Raw genomic sequence first — 27,877 nt, 5'->3', positions numbered from 1 at the left:
TTTGTTACAGAATCAATGTAATTTTTTTCTATTAATATGTCATGATAAAGGACAGTAGGGAGTCTAAATATTAATATGATTAATATTTGTGCTTTTGGATCTTAGTAAAAGTTTGACTTATTTTTTTTTTTTAATTATAAATCCTGGGACTCAGTTGTTTGCTAAAATACATTTTGGGATAATAGGAAAACAGGCCTCGATATAACACAATTATCAGAGCTACAGAGCTGTGAAATCCTTTTTCTCTAATTGTCTTCTGCTTCAAGTTTCCTTGTGATTTGTGTCCCATAATTAGGGTGACCATCTGTCCCATTTTTAACAGGACAGTCCTGTATTTAAGCTCTCTTGAAGCTGTCCTGACTTTTTTTAAAAAAGAGGACGAATTGTCCTGTATTTTCAGTTCTGGCACTCCCACTGCTGGTCAGTCAGTCAGTCCAGCTATGGCAGCCTCTTGTCTGTGACTAGAGGGGGAAGGTGGCAGGTGGTGGCCAGCAGGTGGTGCTCAAGCAGGGTTCAGAGGCAGAAAGACAGACAGCTAGTAGGAGGAGAGGCAGCCTGTTTGCAATAGGTGAGCAAAGCTGTGGGGACGAGTGAGGGGTGTGTCACCCCTCCCCATGTGCCCCCTAAAGCAGGGTTTCCCAAAGGGGTGTGTGTGTCTGTCTGCCCTTTCAGAGAGAAACCATGGTCCCCAGCACCTGCTGCAGAGTGGAAATCTTGATCCCCAGTGTCTCTTCCCACACTGAATCCCCAGCACCTTCAGGTGCACTCCTGAATTTCCAGTACTACACAGGCTGAAGCCCTGATTCTCAGCATGTACCTCCAACTGAGCAGATGCCCTGATCACCTACATTTCACAATGCAAATGAGAGCACGACATATGCAAATGAGCACTCCATATGTATTTCCTCTTGCGGAAGATGATTGTAGTATAGATGTAGCCTTAGGGAAAGCTTGTTGGGCTGTGGGCAGACAGTACCAATGGAAATACTGATGGTGCTAAAAGTGCTGGGGAAAACAATGTGTGATGAACTGTATGTCAAACTCCGGGAAGAGATCTTTGGTTTTGGCTGTGGTGCGCACATGGTCTATAGTTGCTGCAAACAGCAGCTGTCTGTCTTCCAGTTGTTTTGGTGTCCTTTGCTATGAAAGTTGATAAATACTTTCATAGTTACACTTTGCTGAAGAAGTGAAAGACTTCTGCCAGTTTGTTGATGTTGAGTATTTTAAATTGCTGGAGCAAGGTAGCGCACAATTCCTTTCTCTTTGACCATTGCGAGAGAGAATGTTGTTGATTTTTGATGCACAAGGCATATTTTTCTCTCAAGACACCTACCCAACACTGTTCAAGAAAGCCTTCAGTGACTGTTGCATAAAACTGTAGTTTACTTTGTCTGGGAAGCGAGCAGACAGCCTCCAAAGCAGGTAGAGGCAATCTGAGAAAAACGATTCATCGGTGATATAAGTTGTACTGCGTATCCCAACCCTTCAATATAATTTAGCATGAGGCTCCAAGAAAGGTTTATCACATCAAACGCAAAGACCCTGATGCAGTCCTTGGTTGAGGGTGGGGAAATTAAGGAATTTTGCAAGGCGGTCAAGATTTTTTTTTTTTATTCAACATTTCTGAAGTGCTTTGTACACTGGAAACCTGACTTTGAGTGCCCAGACAACTTGAATGGTTCTTGTTGACAAGAATGCTTATGTGGGATAATGTACAAAGCAGTTTTGCCTTTGCCATACAAAAATTCCCATTCCAGATGGAAATAGATGAGAAACGATTTTTGACAAATGCATAGTGGCCGGAACACTCAGAAAACTCCCATTTCTGAAAGGGTGTGTGTGAGGGATAGGAGTGCTGGCCACCACTAGATGACTAAAGGGTTAAACTCAGGCAGCTAAAGGTGATGGCAGGGGTCCAGAAGAACCAATGGGATACAGTGCTGAAATTTTAAATAGTAAATCTATACCTGCTGCCATTTTTTCTTTGAGTTTTTTAAACTAGAAACTGAGGGGATATGAGTCTTTAAATCCAGGCAGGACTCCTCCTATCCATCTCAGGGTGGAACGTTTTTCAAGAGATAGACAATAAGGCAGTGGAACACATGGACCTGGCAAAGGCAGTTGAAAGCATTTTGTGTTTGTCAGGCACCACAGCTCTGTTGATCGTGTCGTTACAGTAATGAATGCAGTTTGGTTACCTAAAAATTCACATCTCAGTGTCTCTACCATGAAAGCTACTTTGTATGAGTGAATATTGCCCTTGACTGTCACTGTGCTGTGTTATGTCAATTTGCTAAAAAACCAAGTGGATCCTTCAAAAAATTGATTTACTTGAAAGATAGTCCACAAGCGTCACACTGTGGAGGACCGCAAGATGAGGACAAGGCAGCACTTCTAAACAGCAGTAACCATTTAATTGTAAATATAAACTTTCAGTTTTTTGCCCATTATTAGTTACTAGCCAATTAGCCCGTCATAAGACGGGATTTTCAGGTCTCTCCTCCATAAGTCTTCTCTCCTGAGCCTCTGGTCTCTCGCTCCGTCTCTCTCTCTCTCCTCCTCGTACTGTTGAACTCACTGAAATCACAGCAATTTTACCAGGTATCCCATGTTTGACATAGGGAAATATGGTCATCCTACCCATAAACTACTGGTCTACCTGCTGATTTAGTCTAAGAAACACAGCTATACAGGCAGTCCCCGGGTTACGTACAAGATAGGGACTGTAGGTTTGTTCTTAAGTTGAATTTGTATGTAAGTCGGAACTGGTACATATTGTAGGGGAAACTCTAGCCAAACATTTCTCCAGAGCTCAGTTTTATTCTCCCACACCTGACTTCCCTCAGTCCTTTATTCTCAAGCTGAGGAGTCTGCTGAGAAAAGCCGCTCCGCATCTCCCTGGTCTGCTGGGGGGGGGGGGGGGGGTGGCGCTAGCTTCGCATCTCCCTAGTCTGCTCGGGGGAAGTAGCTAGTGTGTGGTTGCCTCACCCCGTTTGTAAGTAGGGATCTGATGTAAGTCGGATCCATGTAACCCGGGGACTGCCTGTACTGTAAAATTAAGGTCTTTGATAAGAGGAAACAGGGACTGAGATGTTCCTGTTTGGTTTCTCAAAAAGGGTCTTTTGTAGTTGGATAAAGGGTGAAAATCTTCAAAACGGAGTACAATAACATCTTTTTAGTGCTAAATCAGCAGGAAAGAGTGCTGTGCCCTATAGTTCAGCAGAGCTGAATAGAAAGATCTTGAATCTTTAGGGAACTAAAGGGAACTAGCAATGGTAAGGTGAAAATGACACTTGTTGCATAAAACCCATAGAGCAACATGGATAGTAAGAGGACAGAAAGTACAGCCATTCTCACAAGTGGAGAATATTCAATCCTGATGTTATGTTGGAGTGGCACAGGGTTAGCACTGCATATACAATCCCCTTTGCTAAATTCCAGGTTTCTAATTTTCTAATCCATACTGGCACATGTTTTTTTTTTCTTGCATCTAGAGCTGATTCAGTAGTAAAAAGGAAAAACAAAATCTATGAATATGTTAGTGGATAAAAAGCAATGAGTTTATTTTGATACAATTCCTGAAATCATAATAATGAGTAGTCAGAAAACTGTTGGTCAGTCAGAAAACATGCCTTTTAAAATGGTGGCATTTATACATGTTAGGTTTTTTGCAGTTTTACATGCTCATCTTGTGCTCTTCTAGCTCAAAGTGCTTTGTCATCTAAATTAAAGGTTCTCAAAATGTGCATTGGGACCCTAAAGTGGGTTGCACCCCCATTTTAATGGGGTTGCCAGGGCAGGCATTAGACTTGCTGAGACCCAGGGCCAAAGCCAGCTCCCCACTACCTGGGTACAAAGCTGAAGCCCTGTGCAGTATGGCTCAGGTTACATGCTCCCTGCCTGGTGCTGAACCTTGTGGGCTTTGGCTTTTTGTATCGTCCTGCCCAGGGCAAAGGGGCTCATGCAGGCTCAGGATTCAGTCCCCCTTCATGGGGCTAAGTAATCATTTTTGTTGTGAAGGGGGTCACGGTGCAATGACATTTGAGGAACCCGATCTAAAGTCTACATGAGTAGTTTTCCTACAGGTATAGAAAGGTTTTTGTTCATTGAGAGCTCAATCCTCCGAGATGCTGAGCACTTTGGCTGTGATCCAGCAAAAAAATTGCAGCAGAAGTCAGTGCTTTAAATTAAACACATTTAAGTCACCAGGCTGACCACTTGGCATGATCATGACCATACACCATGATTTTTGTCAGTGTCTCTACACATGCTTCTACAATGGATGTTTTTTGCCACTTTAACATAAACCAGTTAGATACTTCTCCTGGGGGAATTTTGCACCACACTATATGCACAGAATTCATGGACTGCACAGATTTGGCCCCACCCCACAGAAAATACTTTTTGCTGAAAAGGTGCTGCAGTTTTGCCTTTTTCCCACCGGGGGCTGCTATGATGTCCGAACAGAGCAGTCATTCCTGGGTAGAAGAGATCCCAGTTGCAAATAGGGAAGTGAGAGAGGCTGCCTTCCTCACAATGTCCTGCCCACGGGGCCAGGTCACAAAGAAGTGGCTATGGGGACTGCTGGGGATCATAGGCTGAGTTTCAGAAGGCTAATGGGGGGACAGACTGGGGTAGGGACTGAATGGGAGTGAGGTGCAGTGACACATGAGAGCTGCAGCGGGAGTAGGTCCTGAACCCAGTGCAAGCTGGGACTGAGCTGGGCTGCTGGCCATCCTGATGAAAATTTTACTGGCAGGGGAGGGGGGAAATGTGTGTAGTCTATAGCATTAATCTATAAGCTTTTACTAATCAGTTAATCGGTTAATTGACTATACTATTACATCCCTGTTTCATTCACTACTAGATAGCAGTCTGACATGTTTCACTAGACAACTGCTGTATAAATAATCTAGAGAAGGCATGTGCCCTCTTGAAAGATGATCATTTTTCCTTTGATAAAGATCTTAGGTCCTCACAATGCTCCAGTTCTTTACAGAAATTTTGAAGTAAAGGACCTGCTTTCTTAAGTCTGTTCAATAACTCCTCCTAAATGGTAAGAGCTAGGGCCACCAAATTTGGTATGCAACTTCCTCTTGTCAAACTTAAAGCAAGGTAAGACCCCACCCTTTCCATTTAATGAGAAACAATCTAATTCCAGGCATATCCTATTGTCCTGGCACAACCAAACCCTGATCTTGCTTTGTTATGATAAGAGAGCTGCATACCAAATTTGACAGTCTTAGTTCTTACCATATAGGAGGAGTTCTTGAACAAACAGATTCAGGGATAAACAGATAGATGCACATATCTAAAATATATAGTAAGAAGAAGATGATGAATGGCTTATATCAGAGTGTAGCCTGTTGGACTGCTACCCGAGGAATGTGGGGTGTTCCCCTCGGGGTCAGTAGGTGGCCACTGCAACCCACTAAATCCATGCCCCCCCCTTAACTCCAGCCCCCGTGTAGGGATAACATTAATGTATTAAAAATGTGATTCCCCCAAATGGAAGCAACTCCCCATAATTTGTTCCCCACAACTTAGATTTATTAGGATTCTTCTTCTTATTATTATTATTTGTTAAGATTGTTAAATGTTTAGATTTATGATTATTATTGCCCCTTTAGAATATAATATATTAGGTCATGTAACTTAGAACTGTTAAAAATATAATCCTAACTGTTAAGAATATAATCCTATGTAGCCAGAAACAGCCCCCCCCCCCCCCCCCCCCCCCCGTGCTCCAGGGCATGCGCAAGCTTGTGCAAGGGGCTGCTTGAAATTGACATTGCAGAGATACATTGTAACAATGCATTGTCAAACCACTAACTCTGCTATGGGAGCCAAGCCCTGTAATTGTCTAAGGGCATTGTTAACTTTACTTAGCAGTCAGAGAATGTTTTAAGCAATACCACCCAGAAACTTTCTGTAACTACAACTTTTATTATTATACAAAATACTGTATGAATGTATGAGAGAGTGCTTGGATGATGAATGAATGGCTCTGAGAGGTGCCAGCCTGAGAATACAGCAACAAAGGGCTGAAGAAGGCGTCAGGTGCCAGTGCAACCAAAAGGTGTCAAGTGGAGAAACTGGAGGTCCACCCGATGAGATCACTGATGAGCACCTAGCAGCCACCCTGGAGACATCAGCATGATACAGCAATTTCCATAGACTGGCATAGGAAGAAATTCCTATAAGAACTGGACTAAAAAACTATGGAATCAGAGTCCAAGGTTCTGCTGCCAGCCTACCAGGAGCTTCAGATGCGCATCTGATCAGGACTTCGCTCCCCACTACCATCACTTGTGTACAGAGTACCTGGCCAGTATTCTGTCACAAGCAACTTCCAGGCTGGTAACTATACACAGAACTTGAATGAATGGATGTATGAATGAATGGTTATATATATATATATATATATATATATATATATATATATATATATATATATATATATATATATAAGTGTATAAGGGTAAAGTAGTGATAGGAATAAGTAGTTAAACAATGTTGTTTGCTTCTATCTTTTCTTTATTTTTTATTATCATCTTTACAATAAATGTGGCTTTTTGCCTTATCCCCCTCATAAGATCCTGCTTGCTTTTATTTGGTACAACACCCGTTCCTCTGAGCTGGATTCTTGATCCTCGCCTCATGAGACAAACCGTCCGCATTAGCATTTTCCTTCCCCGGGTGGTGTTGGATTGTAAATGAATATGGTTGTAGGATAAGGGACCACCTCATTATTCTGGTGTTTGTGTCCTTCATCTTGTGCAACCATTTAAGTGGTTCATGGTCTGTTATGACTACAAACGTATTGCCCAGAAGGTAATACCTCAAAGCGGCAATGGCCCATTTGAGAGTCAGGGCCTCCTTTTCAATGATTGCATAGTGCTGCTCCTAGGGAAAAAATTTCCTGCTAATATATCCAACCGGGTGTTCCTCCCCATCTACATTTTGGGAGAGGCCGGCCCCTAAGCCACTGCCTGAGGCATCGGCTTGAATTATAAATGGACGGTCAAAATCCGGGCTAAATAGCACCGGCTCTCGACACAGGCAATCTTTAAGGGCTTGGAACACCTCTTCGCATTCTGTGGACCACCATACTCTTTGTGGGCCATCCTTAGTTAAAAGGCCAGTGAGTGGTGCAGCCATTGTTGCAAAATGTGGGATGAAGTGGCGATAATGTCCAATCAACCCCAGTAATTGGCAGACCTTTCACTTGGTCGTGGGTGCGGGGTTTTCGTGGATGGCTTGAACTTTTTCTATAGGTGGGCACACCGGGCCCTGCCCCAACCAATATCCCAAGTATGTTGTCTCTTGCCACCCAATATGGCATTTTTGGGGTTGACTGTGAGACCTGTGTCCCGCAGCATGCAAAGCACGGCTGCCACCTGGAGAAGGTGGTCTTCCCACCGTTGGCTATATATAACCACGTCATCAAAAGTAAGCCGTGGCATAGCTCGTGTGAGGACTTAGGAGGTGGTCCATCATCCACTGAAACGTGGCTGGAGCTTCATGGAGGCCAAAGGGCTTTCAGACGAAATGGAAGAGTCCTCACATGGTGGTAAAGGCTGTCATCTTGCGGGATTCTGGATCCAGGGGGATTTGCCAATACTCCTTGGTTAAGTCCAGGGTTGTAATATAATTAGCCGTTCCTAGGTGATCCAGAAGTTCTTTGGTTTGGTGTAGTGGATAGGTGTCAAATTTTGAGATGGCATTCACCTTCCTAAAGTCTATGCAGAATTGCACAGTCCCATTGGGTTTGGTACGAGCACAACAGGGCTTCGCCACTCACTTTTTGATCTTTCAACAACCCTAAGCTCTAACATCATGCAGACTTCTTTTTCTACTGTGTGTCTCATTTTCCAGGGGAGGGGTCGGTTCCCTTCACAGATCACCTGGTCTGGTGTTGTGAATATCACATGTGACACCATGGTCATCCGCCCCGGGATCACGGTGAAATTTTTCTGAAATGCTTCTAGAAGACATTGGGCCTGCTTTCACTGGGCCCCTGTCAAGGAGTCTTCTAGCAGAGGGCTCTCCTTTGTCCCTAAGTTGGATACCTGGGGTCCGAGAGCTGGTTCCCGGGGGTATGGTGTTATCATTAGACCCTCATGATCTCACCAGGGCTTCAAGACTTATGGTAGACTTATTTCTTGGCCCTCTGGTTAGGCTGGTATATTTCATAGGTTACTGGACCTACCCAACAGATCACCTCATTCGGGCCCTGCCAACGGGACAGTAGTTTGGACTGCTCTGAGGGCAGGAGTAAGAGCACCTGATCCCCAGGTTGAAACACTCTCTCTCTCTCGTCCCCTGATTGTACCCCTGCTTCTGGGCCCTCTGAGCTGTTTGGAGATTCTCTTGTGCTAGGACCCCCACCTTGGTGAGCCTCTCTTGCAATTGCATAACATATTGGAGGAGCCCTTGAGATGTAGAGGGGGAGCTCTCCTAGGTTTCTCTCATTAGGTCCAGCATTCCCCTCAGTTTTCGCCCATAGAGGAGTTCAAAGAGAGAGAAGCTGGGGAACTTCTCCGACGGCTAGCAACAAGGGCGGCTAGTCCCACCCCTGCAGGTCTGACGAGGGGAACTTCTTCAGCATCCCCTTCAGCGTTCTATTAAACCATTTGATGAGGCCATCCATCTGTAAGTGATACACTGAAGTCTGGAACTTGCGGATCTCCAGGAGAGCGCAGACCTCCGAAGCAACCGGGAGACAAAATTCGTTCCTTGGTCCATGAGTAGTTCTCAAGGGAGCCCCACTCTCGCAAAGACTTTCACTAGCTCAGAAGCAATAGTCCGGGCACTGGTATTTCGCAAGTGGATTGCTTTGGGAAAGTGGGTGGCGTATTTCACCAAAACTGAAATATACCGGAACCCCGTTTTGCTCTGACTAGAGTGGTCCGACTAGATCAAGAGCCACCCATTCAAAGGGGGTCCCGATGATGGGCCTGGGTATCAGCGGGGCCTTCAGGACTCTAGGGTCGGCAGCCAGCTGACACCTGGGGCAAGAGCAGCAGTAGTCCTTGACCACCTCGTATACCCCTAGCCAGAAAAAGTGAGAGAGCATTCGTGTTAGAGTTTTGTCTTGGCCCAGGTGGCCGGCAGCCAGGATGTCATGCTCAACTGGAGCATTGCCCTCTGATGGCAGCGTGGTACCACCAACTGGGACTGTATCTCTTGAGTCTGGGGGGTCCCACTCTACACGATAAAGGTGATCTGCCCTTAACTCAAAGTGTGGCCACTGATCTGCTTGCTGGGGGTCCATCACCACTCCGTCAACATGGGCCACTCGAAGGCAAATTTGAAGGTCACGTCTTCTTGCTGATCTCGAGGGAAGTCTGCCACGTGAGGGTTTCCTAGATCCAGTTCAGCAGGTTCCTCGGCCTGGGTTAGCTCTTCAGAGTTGCTCCTTCTGCCCAGCTCTCCTCCCTGGCCATCCGCGGGTTCCCCATAGTACATTCTTGGGGGGTCCATGCTAACCGGATCCACTTCACATACCGCTGGGGCCGGAGGTGTCTGAAAACTAGCCCCCCGGAGAAAGTCTGTAAACCCGGGCCAATCTCGCCCAAGAATAATCAGGTATGCCAAAGTGTTGGCCACCCCCACCACCATTTCCTCAGTTCTCCCATTTATGGTAAGGAGTACTCGGGCACATGGGTACCCTTTTACATCTCCATGGACACATTGGAGGCGCAATTCCCCCTCCATCTTCATCAGGGGAATAATGAGGTCCTTGCGGACCAGAGTCTGTCCACACCCTGAATCTAAGAATGCAATCTCTTCCTGGGGGCTGGGTGTGAGCCTGGGTGAGCCTGGGCAGCGGGCACGTAGTTCGGCTGTACACACCTGGCCAAAACTGCAGTCTATAATGGGACAATCTCTCTGCAGATGTCCCATGTGGCCATATACGAAACAAGGCCCCAATTCAAGTTGGGCAAGCTGACCTGGTTCCTCCGATGTCTGGGTCCGTTGTCCTCCAATGCCTTCTGGCTTGGGGCTATCAGTTCTCCCCCGCTCATGACTGCATGGGGGACAATAAGCCCCTTGGAATGGAGCTTTCAGGCCCGAACTCTGTGGTGACAGACCTGGCTTAATGGTGGCCCTCGGCAGTTGTCTGGAGCTTGCCGGACTAGTCAAGGTGTCCATCGGTGGCGGTCCAGAGTTCACCGGTCTAGACATCACAACCGGGGTCCGGGCACTGGGAGTGCCCGGGGACTCAGCTGCCAAAAAATCCTCCATGAGAGTGATTACAGCATTGAGAGTCCCTGGGCGATGTGGGAGGACCGAGGTGTGACCTCGAGGGGGCAGAACCTGGACAAATTGTTTCACGGCTATCTGTTCCACAATTTCATCCAGGGAACTCTGCTCTGGACACAACCATCACCAGCACAGATTCTTAATTTCATGCGCCACTGTTCGGGGCCAAGCCCTGGGGGGGGAACTCACAATTCGAAGCCAGCGCCGAAAGGTCTCTGGCGTAATGTCCAGGGCATCTAGAATTGTAGCTTTTACTGGCCTGTAATCTTTAGCTTCCTCAATAGGGAGCCCACGGTAGGCCATCTGAGCTGGTCTGGATAGGTAGGGGGCTAAAAGCATCACCCATTGTTCCCTGGGCGAGCCCGTCACCATCGCCACATGCTCAAAGATCTCTAAAAACACCTCAGGGTCCTCGTCAGCTCCCATTTTGGCAAGGTGAACTGGGGCAGTAGGGTCTGCGGGACCCCCAGTGGCTCCTGAGGGTTGCCCGTCTGTCCGGCCCCAGAGGGAAGTCAACTGCTGAAATCTCTGCATTTGTAGCTCCCGGTGTTAAGTGGCTATTTGCTGCAGCAGCTCCTGTTGCTGCTCGTGCTGGATGCTCATCTGCCGGACCTATTGCTCATGCTGTTTCTGCTGGTTCTCAGCTAGATACTGAAATTTTTTTTCCAGATCCATGGCTTCTCTGTCTTTCTGTTTTTTTTTTTTCTCCAAAGGACAATCACAAGGCCCCTTTCATCAGGAGTTGGGGTCTTATGCCCACATTCTTCACCAAATATAGCCTGTTGGGGTGTCCCCCTCGGGGTCAGTGGGTGGCCACTCTAATCCACTACATCGGGCTACTCAACATGGCAAACCACAGTTTTGTGCAAGGGTCATTGAAGACTTTCTTGAACAGTGTTGGGTATGTGTCTTGAGAGAAAAATATGCCTCATGAGCATCAAAAATCAACAACATTCTCTCTCGTGATGGTCAAAGAGAAAGGAATTGTGTGCTGCCTTGCTCTAGCTATTTAAAATACTCAGCATCAACAAACTGGCAGAAGTCTTTCCCTTCTTCAGCAAAGTGTAACTATGTAAGTATTTATTAACTTTCACATCAAAGGACTCCAAAACAACTGGAAGACAGTCAGCTGCTGTTTGCAGCAGTTACGGACAATGTAAAGCAATGGCATTGTTGGAAAATACAAGGACAAGACAATGAATGTGCTTGAAGTCACCCTGACTGAGACTGTTGTCAAGTACAGTCGTGTAAGGGAGCCTAGACAGAGCTAAGGAAAGGAGAGAGAGAGCTTCCTTCTCTTTAAGACTTCAGGCCACATGGCTATTTAAATAACTGGCAACAGAAACAAGTTTTCATCTTTAAATTGAAAGCAGGGAGTTGACTAGATATTTGAACTTTCAAAAATATTTTCTAAGGCCAGTGTTCTGGTGAAGAACACTTAATTATTTTGTTAATTCTTCAAGTGTTTGTAACAATAATTGGTATTTGATATGAACATTCCTAGACTTTGCAAAAGCGGCAAGGAGTCCTGTGGCACCTTATAGACTAGCCGAAGTGTTGGAGCATAATCTTTCGTGGGCAAAGACCCACTTCGTCACATGCATGAGCATCTGACGAAGTGGGTCTTTGCCCACGAAAGCTTATGCTCCAACACTTCAGTTAGTCTATAAGGTACCACAGGACTCCTTGCCTCTTTTGCAGATTCAGACTAACACGGCTACCCCTCTGATACTTGATTCCTAGACTTTGTTCCACATGGGAGAAACTTAGTTGGGGTTTAAAAATAGAGGTTTTTGTACAGAGGTGGGAATGACTTGTTATCTGTTTTAAGTCATAAACCAAGCAAAGCGGTACATGTACCAGTTTACACTTTTTTCTTAAACTTAGCATCTTTATCAAATCTTCTTTGTTCTTAACCAAATCTCACTTTCTTTTATCACTTGAGATGAGTTATGTTACAGTTTTGTGCCTGTGGCTGATGAGATCTTAGCTGTTGAGAAAAGACTTTTTTTTTTTGTGCTTAAGCCAGTTTGTTAAAATACAGATAAAATCTGAATATGAAATTATAAGTATAGTATGTGTTTCCCATAAGCCATCAGTACATGAAATAGAGCAATTTAAAAAATTTCTAAAGCCTAGTATAACCCTTAAAATAATGGCCTAGCAGATTCCTAAGGATTTATATATTTTTTATGAAGTTTAAAGAACTGAAAGGAGAATATCGGCTAATATAATCTGTAAGTGGTAATAAAAATGTGCAATTTGTGTCTCCTAGCCTAGTCATTTATTAAAAATAACAGTAGGTTAGCAATAACCCATCTAATACACGCTATCTAAAGTTTCATTAGTATGTGATTATTAGTGCATCTGTCTTGAAGGCTTCCTTTTCACTGAAGGCTTCTATCCAGACTTTCCTGATACTTACAGCTGGTTCATAATTCAGGAGTCTATTTGCTCACTGATTTTTAGCAGCTGGACATAACTACGCTCTTCTGGCCTTCTTGCAGCTGACTTCTGAAAAATGGCAGATTGACCATTATTTTTTAGAGCAACTGTTGTACTTTTCAGCATAGGTCTGATTACATTAAAGACTCTTTGAGAGCCTGATCCCACTGAAGTCAATGGAAACATTGGAACTAGTTCCACTGCCTTGAATGGGGGTTGGATCATTTTTTGAATTAGGCTTTTGAGACATGATCTACTTGCAAATGAGCTCATGGTCACACCTGAAACCATCTGTAGATGTTATTTCTGTAATGGTTTCTGGGAATGGTCCTCATGCCCCCTTACTCTCCTTCATAGGCCACCTTCTTCATTTTTTAATTGTCACTTTTAATACAGGTGAAATTATCTGCTTAAAATCATACACACCCAGTCAGAAGCAGAGCCAGAAATAGAATCCAGGTGTCATGCCCTCTTCACTTTTGTTACAGGAAAGGGGAAGGGTGTATTACAAATAAAGTTAGACTTAAATGGAATTATCTTAACCACTCAGTCCTAGTATCCCAAACAAGTCTATAACTGTACGTTTATTGTTTTTCAAAATGAAGGGATTGTGTAACTGGCTGCAACTTCTGATTTGCCTAATGACTGCATAGTAATTTTTCATTAATCCATGTAATATAATGCAAAGCCATTCAGTCTAGTAGACTACTACCATACAACTCTTCATTAGCATGGGAGTCTTAATTTCTCATCATATTATCAGCCTCCGAAATATGACATGTTAATCGAAAAAGAAATTAATATTAGTGGGGGAATCTGATGTCAAGAAGCAGGAGAGGAAGAGGCATTGAAAAGAATGAGGTAAAGTTGGATGTCAAAGTAAGGAAAGATTCAGAAAACTTAGTCCTATATTACGAGGATATAAATAAGGAGTACTGGAGAAAAATAGTTAAAGATTTATAGCTAATCACAAGTGAGAGGACAGGATATTTCAACCTTTATAATACCATGAGGTTGTTCTGTCATTTTATTTGGTATTATGACCTTGACTTTCAGTCTGGTTTGATACTTTAGACCAATGTGTTTCTGTTATCTTACAAACAGGAAGCAGCTTCAAGTTCTCATCTAATTAACTGGCCTGTCAGCAGACCTCCATCCTTGTGTTCGTATTTTTCATGGCATAAGCAGCCAAATCTGTCAAATGAAAGGCAGAAGCCTTTGAGGGGAAGGTGAGAAGTCAGTCAAAGAAGTGAAAGGTTTAGCACAACTGTAAAGCAAATAAAGGTCTGACATAGAGCAAGAACACATCTATTTTTAGGTTATAAATTGCTCTGTGGACAGAACAGCCAGTCTTTGAAATTCCATTAGATTGCAAATACTCTTAGAGGTCATCAGAGCCAAGTGCAAGAAACTGCATAGTTTAAAGTCTGGTTCCACTAACTAGACTAACAGGAATCATTCTGCCTCTCATTTTTCTAATAGGATCATAGAAATGTAGGTCTGAAAAGAATCTAAGGTCATCAAGTCCATCCCCCTGTGTTGAGGCAGGCCCAAGAAAACTTAGACTATCTCTGACAGGAGTTTATCTAATCTATTATTAAAAATCTGCAGTAATGGGAATTCCATAGTCTCCCTTGGAAGCCTGTTCCTGAGCTTAACTACTCTTGTAGGTCATGTCTACATGTACAGAGCTGGAGCAGCTCAGCTGTACTTGTACAGCTGCACCTGTCATGCATCTGGTGAAGACACACTATGCTGACAGGAGAGAGCTCCCATGTCAGCAAAAAGAAACACCCCACCCAAACAAACAAACACGCACACACATATACAAACCCCACCAAAAACCCATCTCCATGAATACTGTTGAAGGGAGAAGCTTTTCTTGCCAATGTAGTGCTACGCACAGTGGTGCTTCGGTTGCTCAGAGAAGCGGAAAAGTCACACCCCTCAGCAAGATAAATTTTGCTGACATATACAGTACTATAAGCCTAGCCATAGTTAGAAAAATTCCAGAGATCTAATCTAAATCTCTCTTGCTGCAGATAAAACTCATTACTACTTGATCTACCATCTGTGAAAACAGAAAAATTGATCACTGTCCTCTTTATATCACCCTTTAACACACTCAAAGACTATTATCAGGTTTCCCCCTCAGTCATCTTTTATTGGGACTAAATGAGGCTGATTTTTTTTAGCCTTTCCTCATGAGTCAGGGTTTCTAAATCTGTTTAATTGTTGTTGTTCTCCTCTGGTTCTCTCCAATTTATCCATATCTTTCCTAAAGTGTGGCACCCAGAAATAGACACAGTACTCCAGCTGTGAGTCCTCACTAGTGCTGAGCAGAATGGGACAATTGCCTCTCATACTATTACATACTATAACGTATCCTAGAATATTAGCCTTTTTATTGCAGTTGGATCGTGTTGTTGGCTCGTATTCAGTTTGTAATCCATTATATCTCCCTGGTCCATTTAAGCAGTACTTTCACCTAGCCAGTAATTGCCCATTTTGTAAGTGTGCATTAGATTTTTTTTTATTTGTATGTAAAGTTCTTTTCACTTGTTTTTATGAAATTTCATCTTATTGATTTCAGACTAATTATCTAATTTGTCAAGGTCATTTTGACTTCCAAAACTGTTCTCTAAAGTACTAGCAACCCTTCCAAGCTTGCTATAATTTGTTTATTTTATAAGTATTCTCTTCACTCCATTATCAGGGTCATTAAAGAACTGTCCATACTGCATGCACGATTGACTCTAACAGGGCCCTGCTAGATACACCCTCTCAGTTTGACAACAAAGAATTGATCATTACTATTTTGAGTACGGTCTTGCAAGCAGTTGTGCACCACCTTGATGGTAATTTAATCTGGACCACATTTCCCTATTTGCTTATGAGACGGTTATATGGGACTTTGTCAAAAGCCTTACTAGCATCAAGATATGTCCGGTCAGCTGCTTTCCCCATATCCCCAGGCTAGTGGTTCTCAACCTTTTTTATACCACAGACTGGCAAACCAATTCACAAACTTTTGATGGACTGGCAACATTTTATTTGCATATGTATTATGCAAATAATGACTCTTCAAATAAAATGTTACCTGTCTGTAATGGATCAGAGTTTGCAGTTATCTACAACACTAAAAAAAATCAAATAAAAAAAATCACAGAATTCCCCTCTGGCTGCTGGGTGGAACAGCTCCTCCCCCAGGGCTGACTGGTGCTTGCAGAGGAAGCGGTGAAGGGAGGGGCACCCACAGGGGCAGGGGGCATGTGGGGCATCCTATTTAGCAACTTTAGAAATGTTGTCAGGGGCATAGAAGCTGTTGCCCCAGGGTGCTACCACCAGTCACCTCTGCCCTCTCTCCTCTTGCCCCATTGGGTGGGGGAGCTGCCATTGTATCTCCCCGTCTTTTTCTGTACAACCCCCGCCCTGTGTCTCTCCCTTTGTCAGCCAGGCTGCTCTTGCTCCCAGAGTCTCTTGCCAGCCTCCTCTTCCTGCATCCCCCCTTTCCTTCCCTGTGACCCCCCCTCAGAGTTTCCCTCCATTGCACCCCTCTGCCCCATAAGTCTCCCCTGAATCTCCCCAACCTCCCTTCAGAGCCTCCCACATCCTCCTCCTGCTGCTGCCTCACACATCCCTGTTCCTCCCCACCCCTCTTATCTGCCCTCACCCCTTTTCAGAACTGTCCTGACATGCCCCCCACCCTCAGGGCTGGCTCCCTTCACTCTGCACATGCTGGGAGCTGGCAGCAGCTTGCCTGGGCCTGGGCAGAGATCACAGCCAGCTCCACCGGGAGCAGTCCAGGGCCAAACCCCTCCCCCTTCAGCCCTGGGGCACCATTCCCAGGGACGAGCGGGAGAGTCTCTCCTACCTGCCCCCCACTCTGGGCTGGGTCGGGCAGAGGCTGGCCAGTCTGAGTGTGCTGCCTTGGAGTGGCTCCTGGGGAGCAGTGGGACCAGCTCAGAGATTCCCAGATAGAGATTCCCAGACCTGATAGAGATTCCCTGATAGAGATTCCCCCTTCTGGCTGCAGCCTGGGCTTTGGGGGGGCCCAGCAGCACCCTCATCCCTCTGCCAGGGCTCAGGGATTAAACCCAGAACCTGCCCCAGGTTACGTCTACACTACAAGGTTTTTGAGCAAAAACCGGCGGAGCGTCCACACCTCAAGCACATTTTTGCGCAAGAAAATCGACAGAACAGAAGTCTTTTGCCGGTAGAGTTATTCCTCTCCCCACGAGGAATAACTCCTTTTTGCACTACAGCTCTTGCGCCAAAAGGCAAGTGTGAATGCTCCAGAGGGTTTTTTGCACAAAAAACCCCTATGGGAAAAAACACAGGTGCCCTGATGGCCATTCTACGAATGGCCATCAGGGCTTTCTTGTGCAAGAGCATCCATGCAGTGTGGACACACTCTTGTGCAAAAGCACATCGCTTTTGTGATGTACTTTGAGGTCTGGACGCACTTTTGCACAAGAACTCTTCTGCAAAAGGCTTCTTATGCAAAAACCCTACAGTGTAGACTAAGCCCCAGAGTCCCTGCTCCCTGCTGCGGGGCCGAGTTCAGTGATGGCTTTCTCCTTGCCTGCAGTTGACGGTGGGTTCTAGCGCTATACCACTGCACTTAAACTCCCTCTCAGAGTCCCTGTCTACTGCTGCTTGGTCCGAGCGCAACAGCCGCCCCTACGCTCAGACAGTGTGCAGCAACCCAGCAGCCAGTTGTTTGCAGCCCGGCACCGGTCTGCTGACTGGTGGGAACCATTGCCCTAGGCCAGTAACCAGTCACAGAGGAAAATTAGATTGGTTTGGCATGAATAGTTCTTGGTAAATCCATGATGATGATTATTTATAACTCTGTTATTCTTTAGCTGTTTATAAATGATTGTTTAATTGCTCTCTCCAGTATCTTTCCAGGTACCTATATTAGACTGACTGGTGTACTATTCCCTGGGTACTCTGTTTCCCTTTTTAATGGCAAGTGCTTTCTCTTTTCCAGTCCTCTCAGACATCGCTCATCCTCCCTAAGTTCTCAAAGGTAATTGCTAATGATTCTGAAATTGCTTCAGCTAGTTCATTAAGTACTCTAGGACAAATTTCATCTGGCTGTACCGAACTGAATACATCTAAGTTATCTGAATATTCCTTAGCCTGTTCCTTTCCTATGTTGGCCTGTATTCCTTCCCCCTTGTTGCTAATATTGTGTAAAGTCACCACCACTTTAATGAAGACTGAAGCAAAATAAGGCATTAAAACCTCAGCCTTCTTGATGTTATCAATTATTAGTTCTCCTTCTCCACTAAGTAAAAAATCTGCACCTTCCTTCCTCTTTCTCATGCTTCTAATGTATGTAAATAACTTACCCTTCATGCCTGTGGTGCCCCTGCCTAGATGTAACTCATTTTGTATTTTTGCCTGTCTGATTTTTGTCCCTGCATGTTTGCTCAGGGGAGTCGACAGCCATACTGAGCCCTTGGGCAAGGTGTGCGGAGGGCGGCTCCACACTCCCAGAATGGGTAGGACTGAGTTGAAGGCACATGGCCAGAGGCAGCCAGTCCTCAGTGTCATCTGGACTGCATCTGAATGCCATCTGTCCCCCTGCCCATGTTGCCTGGAGCGCACCACCGGGCACCCTGCCTCCCCAGGCAGCTCTAAAAGCTGTGCAGAGAGCCATGGTAGCACTCAGGTGGAGATTTAAAGGGCTCCAGGCTCAAGCTTCAGTTATTTGGGCCTTGAGGCTGACAATGCTGTGTAGAATTTTTTCTACCCTGCTTGATGTTCCTGGGTTTCCAAATGCCTTCCAAGAGCACTTCTGTATTTTTTCCTCTTCGACCTCCTTTTTCTTCCTTTGCATTTAACCATCCATATCATCCTCCCCCTTTTTCCTTACATGGGGTGAGTAATGAAATGTTTTAGCTTTTATTTCTCATGCATCTGGTCTGAATCTAAAAGCAAGTTATTTGCAGAGGGTGGGTACTCATAATCTGTAAAAAATCAAAATCTCATATTGGAGATTTTTTGCTGTGTTACAGGGTTTTTAATATCTTTTTTAGTTTTAATATATTTTCATTACCTATGCTAGTCTTTGTTGTTTTCAAAAGCAGTAATATTGCAATATGATTCTTGATTGCATTGTATTTGTTAAACATCTGTGAGGATTTTCACTATAAAATTTAATTTTCATAGGTTTGTAGCTTATTGAAAATTATGTTGCATGCTGAAATGTGGTATTTTAGAGGGAAGTATTTTGAAGGGAGATTATTGTTATAGCCAACTTGAAGAAAATGTCAATGGTTATTTCACGGTCTTTTCAGTGAGGTACCCTCAGCACTGGAATTTTGTCTCCTCTTTGGTTAAAAAGAGCCTTTGTTGGAGCTCAAGTCTCAATGCAAGACTACTCTATTTGGCCAGGTTTTCACAAGAGGATAGCTGAAAAGGTTGAGTGAGTTGAGGGGAAATTGCTAACCCAAAGTAGATGGGTAGATGAGGAAGGTCAACTAACCTAAAAAATGGGAACTAAAATACTTCCTTTTGCCTAGACATGGGAACAGGTGATTTGTTATACTTGTGTGTTTCCACTGCCCCTCTTCTCAGCCCACATGCATCAACATATGTACATACACAAATCATGAGCTCTTAATGGGAAGGGTGGATACACTGTCTACCTGGTACTTGGCTAAAAGAACCTCTAAAATATGCAAACATATACAACAGCATCAAGCCTGTTTGGATTACTGATTGCATATGTTTTGGTCCATATTTGAGAGGGGATTCACTTTTTGGGGTGGAGGGTAATCTAAAAGAATTAACACATTTGCCCTCCTTTGTGTCAAAAATCCCATTGATCTTGATTTGGTCTGTCAGCAGAGGTTCTGCCAGTTAAGGTGCAATGCACAGGAGCTGGGTGATTACTTGACTCCCTGCTTTCGTAGGCTCAGAGTTTGCAGATTTAAAATGGCTTAAATATATTCCCAGTACAACAGATTAAGTATGGTTGGACCAGTAAGCCAGTCAGACTAAAGCCAATGGGGTGGTTACATAAGTGTGAGAGTAGAATTTGGAAATGTGAGTTTTGCATTGACAACATCTTTGGTCAGTTCGCAGTTACGATCTTTTGTTTAAATATTTTTGAAGTGCCCTTTTTATTAGTTTTCACTATATTGAACTTTTGACTTAGCGCTCACTCAGTCATTCATTCCCTGCTGTTGTTCTTTAATGAACTTCATTGTCAGATGTGGTAAGATACAACAGACATTACTTTTATAGCCTATCACAAGAGAACTGTAATGGCCCCATAGAAGATCTATACATCTAGTTTCTCTGCTCTCCCAGGAAGATGAATTGCCATGGTAACACTGGCATGGAATAATAGGTCAAGTTTTATAATTTTTTCCCCTCTGGCTTATTTTATTAGATTTTTGCTTAGACATCGACACCAGTAGAAAATGCAGACTTCTGCATTTCAGAGTTTAAAAAAAAAAGAGAAAAAGATGAACATCTGAACAATGCAGTGCATGAAGGAAAAAGACAAAGTAACAGCAGTGAGTAGCCATGTTTGAATTGAAGGATTGTCTTCTGGTACAGATGCACATTAGTACCTTAGGATAAAAAATGGGACTGTTTTTTGTTTTTTTTTTTTAGATATGGATGTGATGAAATATGGAAATAAATACCCTTTACTCAGTATTAAATGCAAAGCATAATAAAAACAAGGGCTGGAAAGGCTTATTGTGTTGCTGGATTAACTGTTCCAAATAAATTAAATCATAGCAAACTGTACTAAAGTATAACATTTTACATTAAAATACTGTATTTCATGCTTCAAATATCCCATTTGTCGTTGATTATATTGAGTATTTTAACAAGCACACAACTGTACCTTTCTTCTATATACTCATAAAGAGCCTAAATTTTAGGCAGAGTACAAATGAGTAATTTCTGAATGTGTTGGACCCACAGTAACACAAATTGTGGTATGTTTAACTATTCTATTTGAATGACAAATTCTTTGTAACCTCTCTCTATCTCTGTAAATGTCATAACCATTCCATATGACCATTTTTTTTGGTAACATATCTGACTGGTTTTCATATTGATATATTTGTTGATTGTATTAGTGATGGGGCTGGCCTATTGCTAAGGTTGCCTACCGCTTTCTGTTATAAGACCCTATTTTCACTTGTGCTTAACCTTGCTAGACTTAAACCATGTGGGCTAAAATTCCGTTTTCCATGCCTGATGTCTATCTTAAGCTGAATATTTTTGAAAACTTCACCAAAAACAGTTCAGCCATTTCCTAGAATGAGGTTAAGGAAACATTCAGTATTTTGTCCAAGTTTAAAAAAAAAAAAAAGTATGTCCATTGCATTGTGACACTGTAGTGTCATAGCATTTTCAAACAGAGGCTTGACACTTTGGAAGTGGAGGTGGTGGGTGGGGGGTAGGGTCACCATGATTTGAGGGATACCTCTTCTGTCCTTGGGAAATTCCACTCAGATTATGACCCTCTGAGAATTGCAGTTTGCACCTGCTCACCAGAGTTTCGTTAGAGGCTGGCAGCATCATTTTCTGAAGATTCTGTCTGCAATGAGCTTGCTCCATCTTGCAGCATTTTGTATTGGCTGGAATGCACATGCATCATCCCACACAGAGAATGAACATTTTGCTTTCTGGGCTGAACAAGAGCATTTGCTCCTCTTGGCAATGTAGGCCACTGCGACACCAGAACAGAGAAGAAGGAAATTGTCACGCTGTTATGCTGTCAGTTCTGCTTGGGATGGGCCCTGCAGACAACAGTCTCATTCACTAGTCACCCCTGATTCATTCCCTGAGCGATGTCCATCATGAGCACTGAATGGATCCTGTGGAAAACAATAGAAAGTGATTATGGAATTAATAGCACAGCTCATAATGCATATGCATCCCCCATATGTATAAAGGTTGCATTGACAACCTTAATTCTGGCGTTTTCTAACTTTTGAGTGCTTGACTTTACAACTTTAGTGTACTCTTAATAAAGGGGTTATTTAATTAACTTTAATGTATATTCCACTCTTAATTAAATGTCAAGATTTAGACAAACTCTTAAAAGTAAGCTAATACAGAATTAAGAGTCCTGACTGAACCTTAATTCTGCCTCCTCACATGTAGTCCTTTAAAATGTGACCTCTTTCTAAGATCATAAATTATTTGGCATGTAAGAAAGCATATAATGTACCATTATGTAAACTGGAAATTAATTTTCAACTTAACATGCAGTAAAATTATGGCAGTAATAATTGGCTTGATTTTTATATTTCAAGGAACTATATGAAACAAATTAAGTATGAAGCAGATTTTCAGTAGTTTTAAAAGTGTATAAAGGTCAAATATAAATCTTCCTGTTTTGCAGGATTTACATAATGGCTAAAGTTAATAGCATATTCAAAAAATTCTCCAGTGTAAATAGTGTATGTACAAATACTGTACATTGCTGATTTGGAAATGAGCAATGACGTTCTTCTAGTTTTAAATGAGTTATTTGTTTAAATTATCTTGATTGCAGAATAATCAGGTGGAAGAATGCTGTAACATGAGGTACTTAACAGTACCAGTTATCATCTACTATCGATTTGAAAATCCCCTTTGGAGTGGGAGTCAATTGTGCTGGGCTCTTGTATTTTCTAAAGATCTCATAAGCCAGGTGCATTTCTCAATATGTTTCTGTTACAGTTATGCCTTCATATTTCTTATTTATCTCCTCACCCAGACAAGAAAGCCAAGGTATCCCTCAATATTAGAGAAAGGACTATCACCTTATTTCCTTCGTGTTTAAAAAGTTTCCTTATATTTCTTTCAAAAGAAAAGCTTTAATTTTGCCATAGTTTTATTGGCTTAATTCTCTTTATTACTATTACAGTAAAAGTCTATCCTGCATAAGTTTTACACTATTACTGTCCAGAATAGGTATGGAATCCAGTTACTTTGACAGTGACTGACTACCTGTCTGTAAATCTGAAATTTGTGTGTGGGAAATATTTTAGTTTGACAAACAGAAGTAAATATTATTTTGTTGAAGACAAATCACACAAATACCTGTATACAAACATACGGTAAAAAATTCTAATAAGACATCAAGACAGTAAGCTCTATATCAAAGATTTTGATAACTTCATAGACAGTATTTTAGGGACCTTCTGTATATAGGCCTAAGCTTTCTCAGCTTTGTCAAACTTGAAATATGCATAAAAGAAAAAGCTGGAAACAAAGGGACTAAAGGTTTCAGATAATTAATTTTATATAAAGATGGGCCTCAGTTGCTGATCTGGATTTAGAAGCTTTCCCAGGTTTAAGGTAGAGGATGCTGTCTTGGACATAGATTTTTTGTTCAGTCATTTATGGACAAAGTTCATGAAGATCAGCACTGGGTCAATGTTTGGGGGTTGTCAGATCTTAGTCTTTGGCATGAACCCATTTCTGGTTTTACATGGAAGTGTTTAGAAAAGCAGTCTTTCTAAAATGAGTTTTCAACATATGATATAGATGGGTATCCATAAATAAGCCTGATTTTTCTAGTTTTCAGATGCCTATAATGTGAAACTCTCAATAGTATTCTCATTTCTGTCGTCTTACAACACTTTAGTAAACCTTAATAGTTTCATTGGGCCCATTTGGGGATGGCACAGCATTGTGTTTCACTATGTGACTGACACATGAACACAAATATCAGTAGAACTATAAAATAGAACTCTATGAAACTCTGTGGCTTTTGTTTCGTTAAATCTTTTATTAAATTCAGTTCTCATGAGGTCCCAATCCCATGAGTTCATCTCTAAACTTTTAGAACTAACCCCAAACTAGAGGCATTGCAATTTTCACATTTAGACCTTGCCAGAGATGCTCCATGCTGGTGTGCTTCTCAGTTGGGTACTTTCCCTTTTGTAAACTACACCATGGGAATGTGTATACTGCCGAGTTATTTCAGAATAAGATATTCCAGAATTGTTATTCCAAAATAGCTTATTTTGAAATAGAACATCTATACTGCAGGGAAGTCTCAAAATTAGTCTGAGGCAGGCTTCCCTAATGTAGATGTGCTGTCTTGATTTATAGCCCCAGGAGGAATAACTTAGAATGGCCCTGGTGAAGTGCTATTTTGAAATAGCAGAAGTAGAGCGTCTACACATGACTTATTTTGAAATAGCTATTTCAGAATAGGCGTTATTTTTCATAGAATGAGGTTTACAGACGTCGGAATAAGCCATCCATTATTTTGAAATAACGGAATTGCTGTGTAGATGTTCGCATAGTTATTTCAGAATAACTGCCATTATTCCAAAATAACTTTGCTGTGTAGACACATCCTGTGGAAGCTATTGAAGACTGTGCTCTATGGGCAATGCTAGCCTATTATAGATAGGTTCTAATGCATGAAGCTAGCTGGTATATCTTGAACAATGAAGTCTCATGGGAAATTGTATTTCTACATTGAAGTCCTGATTTCCTCTCATGCTGGTGTAAATGAGGAGTAACTCTACTGAAGTTGTGGTTACTCTGGGGCTGTGCCTACATTGGCGCGATCTTGCGCCAAAGCGGCCACTTTTGTGCAAAAACATGTTGCCTGTCTACACTGGCGGGGAGTTCTTGCGCAAGAACACTGACGTTCTAATGTGTGAAATCAGTGCTTCTTGCGCAAGAACTATGATGCTCCTGCTCAGGAATAAGCCCTCTTGCGCAACTGTTCTTGAGCAAGAGGCCAGTGTAGACAGGCAACATGAATTTCTTGCTCAAGAAAGCCCGATGGCTAAAATGGCCATCGGAGCTTTCTTGCACAAGAGAGCATCTACACTGGCACAGATGCTCTTGCGCAAAGGCACATGCCAGTGTAGACGCTCTCTTGCGCAAATACTTTAACGCAAGAACTCGTTGCGCAAGATCATGCCAATGCAGACGTAGCCTGGGAGTACGTTTAGGATAAATAAAGGATGTTTCAAGCTCTCTCTTTGTATGCTTGTTTTCAATGCAAGACCATTATGAACACTAGCCTAGGTTTAATTTTAATCTGACCTGAATATCCTACTGTTCTGCCTAAGCAATTGCTTCTGTCACATTTTTTAAAATGATCTTCTAATAATTGCTTTATGAAATGGGGGGAAATCTAATTTCTTCTTTATTTGTAGGATCATTGATGTACATGTAGAAAAGTGCACGCATTTAATATATTTTCTCTAATGAGGTGACATTTGCACCACAGGAACTATTTTAGAAAATATTCTTAATTAACACAATATTTGTCATTGTTTTATTTTTTTTACTAGGGAGACAGCTGAAGGTGTCCTGTCCATATTTTAGCACAAATGATTTTTTGAACTATTAATATTTTGAGATGATATAATTACCTTCTAGCATTTGTTTAAAAAACAAACCATAATCTTCTTCAGTCAATGATGCACTAGCTGTATAAAATTCATACCGCACATTGTTTGATGGCATTTCACTGAAATATTCTATTTCTGCAAAATTTAAGAGATTGGGGTCTTAAAAATACAAAAGTTTTATTTTGGAAGAGTGAATAATTATATTATTTCTTATAATATATTTTAATTTTTATTATTAGAATTTTTGTAAAAGAAGACCCATAAATCCTCAACCATGGAATATGGGCATTCCATATTAATATAAGTGGCAGTTCCTGTCCCAAAGTGCTTACAATGTAAACAGACAAAGGCTATGTCTGAATGGAAGAATTATTCTCCCACTTGTAAAATGGGGATAATGAGAGACAGATTTGAATTGAGTGGGAGAGCTAGAAAAAGCAAAATCTGCTAAGTTTCAGTCTAGTGCTTAACCACAGGACAGTCCTTCATCACTTTTTTAAAAAGAGAACAAATAGCTGCCCAGTGACACGAGTGGATTTTCAAAAGTGTGAAGATGAGTTTTACCAAGTTCACTTCTGAGTTTCAGAAAGATAGAAATCACTTAACAAGGAAACTTTTATATAAAAGAATTTTTGTTGTTGTTTTAGGACACGGCAGGTCAGGAGAGATATAGGACAATTACCACAGCATATTACCGGGGCGCAATGGGCTTCATTTTAATGTATGACATCACGAATGAAGAATCCTTCAATGCTGTGCAAGATTGGTAAGTAAAACTTGGCACTAGAACTGAGGTGAGATACAGACTACTTGATCACCACTTACCTTCTTCTCCTTGAGGTTATAATGTGAGCCATTATAGGAAACAATTCTCCAAGCCTAGACAGGTCAAATACTGATTTACATCTTGTCAATTTGATTTTGAGGGTTTTTCAAGTCACATTGCAGAAACTGACCATGAATAATTTGAGAGGTGGGAGAGAAGAAGTTGTGTCATTATTATTTAAGTTCTGTTATTACTTGTCATTGTCCTTTGCCTAAAACATGTCTCTTAGTTTTGTGTTTTGAGAACATAAATACAACTTTTAGGATCTGCTGCTTATAATTTAAGAATACGGTTTACTTAGGGATAATTTTAGCTACAGACATAGACAGGCAATGGGCAATAAATAAAAATTCATGGCCTGTGACATGTCTATGACTTGTACAATGAATTTACTGATTAAAACTTAGCTGTGGGGGGGCCACTGATCTGGGAGCTTCCTTTGAAGCCACAGCTGGGGATGGGGTGTATGGTGAGTATGTGGGAAGTAGTGGTGTGTGTGTGGAGGAGTAGAGGGTCCTGCAGCACTCCCCATTTCCCACCCAGCATCTTAGTTGCTGACCCCATTGTCAAGGTCCATGTTGTTGACCCTACGGTCTTGCCCAGCTGCTGGCCCCAGGGTCCCACTTCTGGCTTGAGTTCCTGCTCGGCCATCATCCCTGCACCTTGAGGCTGTACCACTGGCCCTAGGAATCTGCCCGACCACCAGCTGCCAGTCTCTTGTGGAGTAGCGGCTCCAAGCTGCCAACCTCATGCCCATGGCTCCCCAGCCTCTGCCACCTTACCCCTATCTACAGCCCCCTTTCCTAGAGCTATAGCCCTCTCCCAGCAAGAGGTTACAGAATCATAGAGCTGGAAGAGACCTCAGGAGGTCATCAAGTCCAGCCCCCTGGCCAAGGCAGGACCAATCCTAACTAAATCAACCCAGCCAGGGCTTTGTCAAGCTGAGCCTTAAATACCTCTAGGGATGGAGATTCCACCACCTCCCTAGATAACCCATTCAAGTGCTTCACTACCCTCCGAGTGAAATAGTTTTCCCTAATGTTCAACCTAGACCTTTCCCACTGTAACTTGAGACCATTGCTCTTTGTTCTGCCATCCGTCACTACTGAGAACAGCCTCTCTCCATCCTCTTTGGAACCTCCCTTCAGGAAGTTGAAGGTTGTTATCAAATCCCCCCTCATTCTTCTCTTCTGCAGACTAAGCAAACCCAAATCCTTCAGTCTCTCCTCATAGGTCATGTGCTCCAGCCCCCTATTCATTTTGGTCACTCTCCACTGGACCCTCTCCAATACTTCCACATCCTTTCTATAGTGGGGGGCCCAGAACTGGACACAATATTCTAGATGTGGCCTCACCAGAGCTGAATAAAGGGGAATAATCACTTCTCTGGATCTGCTGGCAATGCTCCTCCTAATGCACCCCAATATGCCATTAGCCTTCTTGGCTACAAGGGCACACTGTTGACTCATATCCTACTTCTCATCCACTGTAATCCCCAGGTCCTTTTCTGCAGAACTGCTACTTAGCCATTTGGTCCCCAGCCTGTAACAATACTTGGGATTCTTCCGTCCCAAGTGCAGGACTCTACACTTGTCCTTGTCGAACCTCATCAGATTTCTTTTGGCCCAATCCTCTAATTTATCCAGGTCACTCTGGACCCTATCCCTGCCCTCCAGGGTATCTACCTTTCCCCCTAGCTTAGGGTCATCTGCGAACATGCTGAGGGTGCAATCCATCCCCTCATTCAGGTCATTAATAAAGATGTTGAACAAAACCGGTCCAAGAACAGATCCTTGGGGTACTCCGCTAGAAACCGACTGCCAACCTGACATCTAGCCATTGATCGCTACCCATTGGGCCCAACAGTCTAGCTAGCTTTCTATCCATTTTATAGTCCATTTATCCAATCCATAATCCCTTAACTTGCTGGCAAGAATATTGTAGGAGACCGAATCAAAAGCTTTGCTAAAGTCAAGGTATATCA

The 27,877-nt window shown here is 42.8% G+C and overlaps 1 protein-coding gene across 2 annotated transcripts in view; it reads left to right on the top strand.

Annotated features, from left to right (window-relative positions):
- RAB3C (RAB3C, member RAS oncogene family) overlaps nt 1-27,877 on the top strand; it is a 217,433-nt gene that overhangs the window by 70,586 nt on the left and 118,970 nt on the right. For both annotated transcript variants that reach the window (XM_075932411.1, XM_006112663.4), the window contains exon 3: nt 25,715-25,833. In XM_075932411.1, the coding sequence (XP_075788526.1) occupies nt 25,715-25,833 (119 nt within the window). The remainder of the gene's footprint in view (nt 1-25,714; nt 25,834-27,877) is intronic.

The sequence above is a fragment of the Pelodiscus sinensis genome, chromosome 6 (genome assembly GCF_049634645.1).
Source record: "Pelodiscus sinensis isolate JC-2024 chromosome 6, ASM4963464v1, whole genome shotgun sequence".
Taxonomy (NCBI): domain Eukaryota; kingdom Metazoa; phylum Chordata; order Testudines; family Trionychidae; genus Pelodiscus; species Pelodiscus sinensis.
This window is presented reverse-complemented; position numbering and strand designations above follow the sequence as displayed.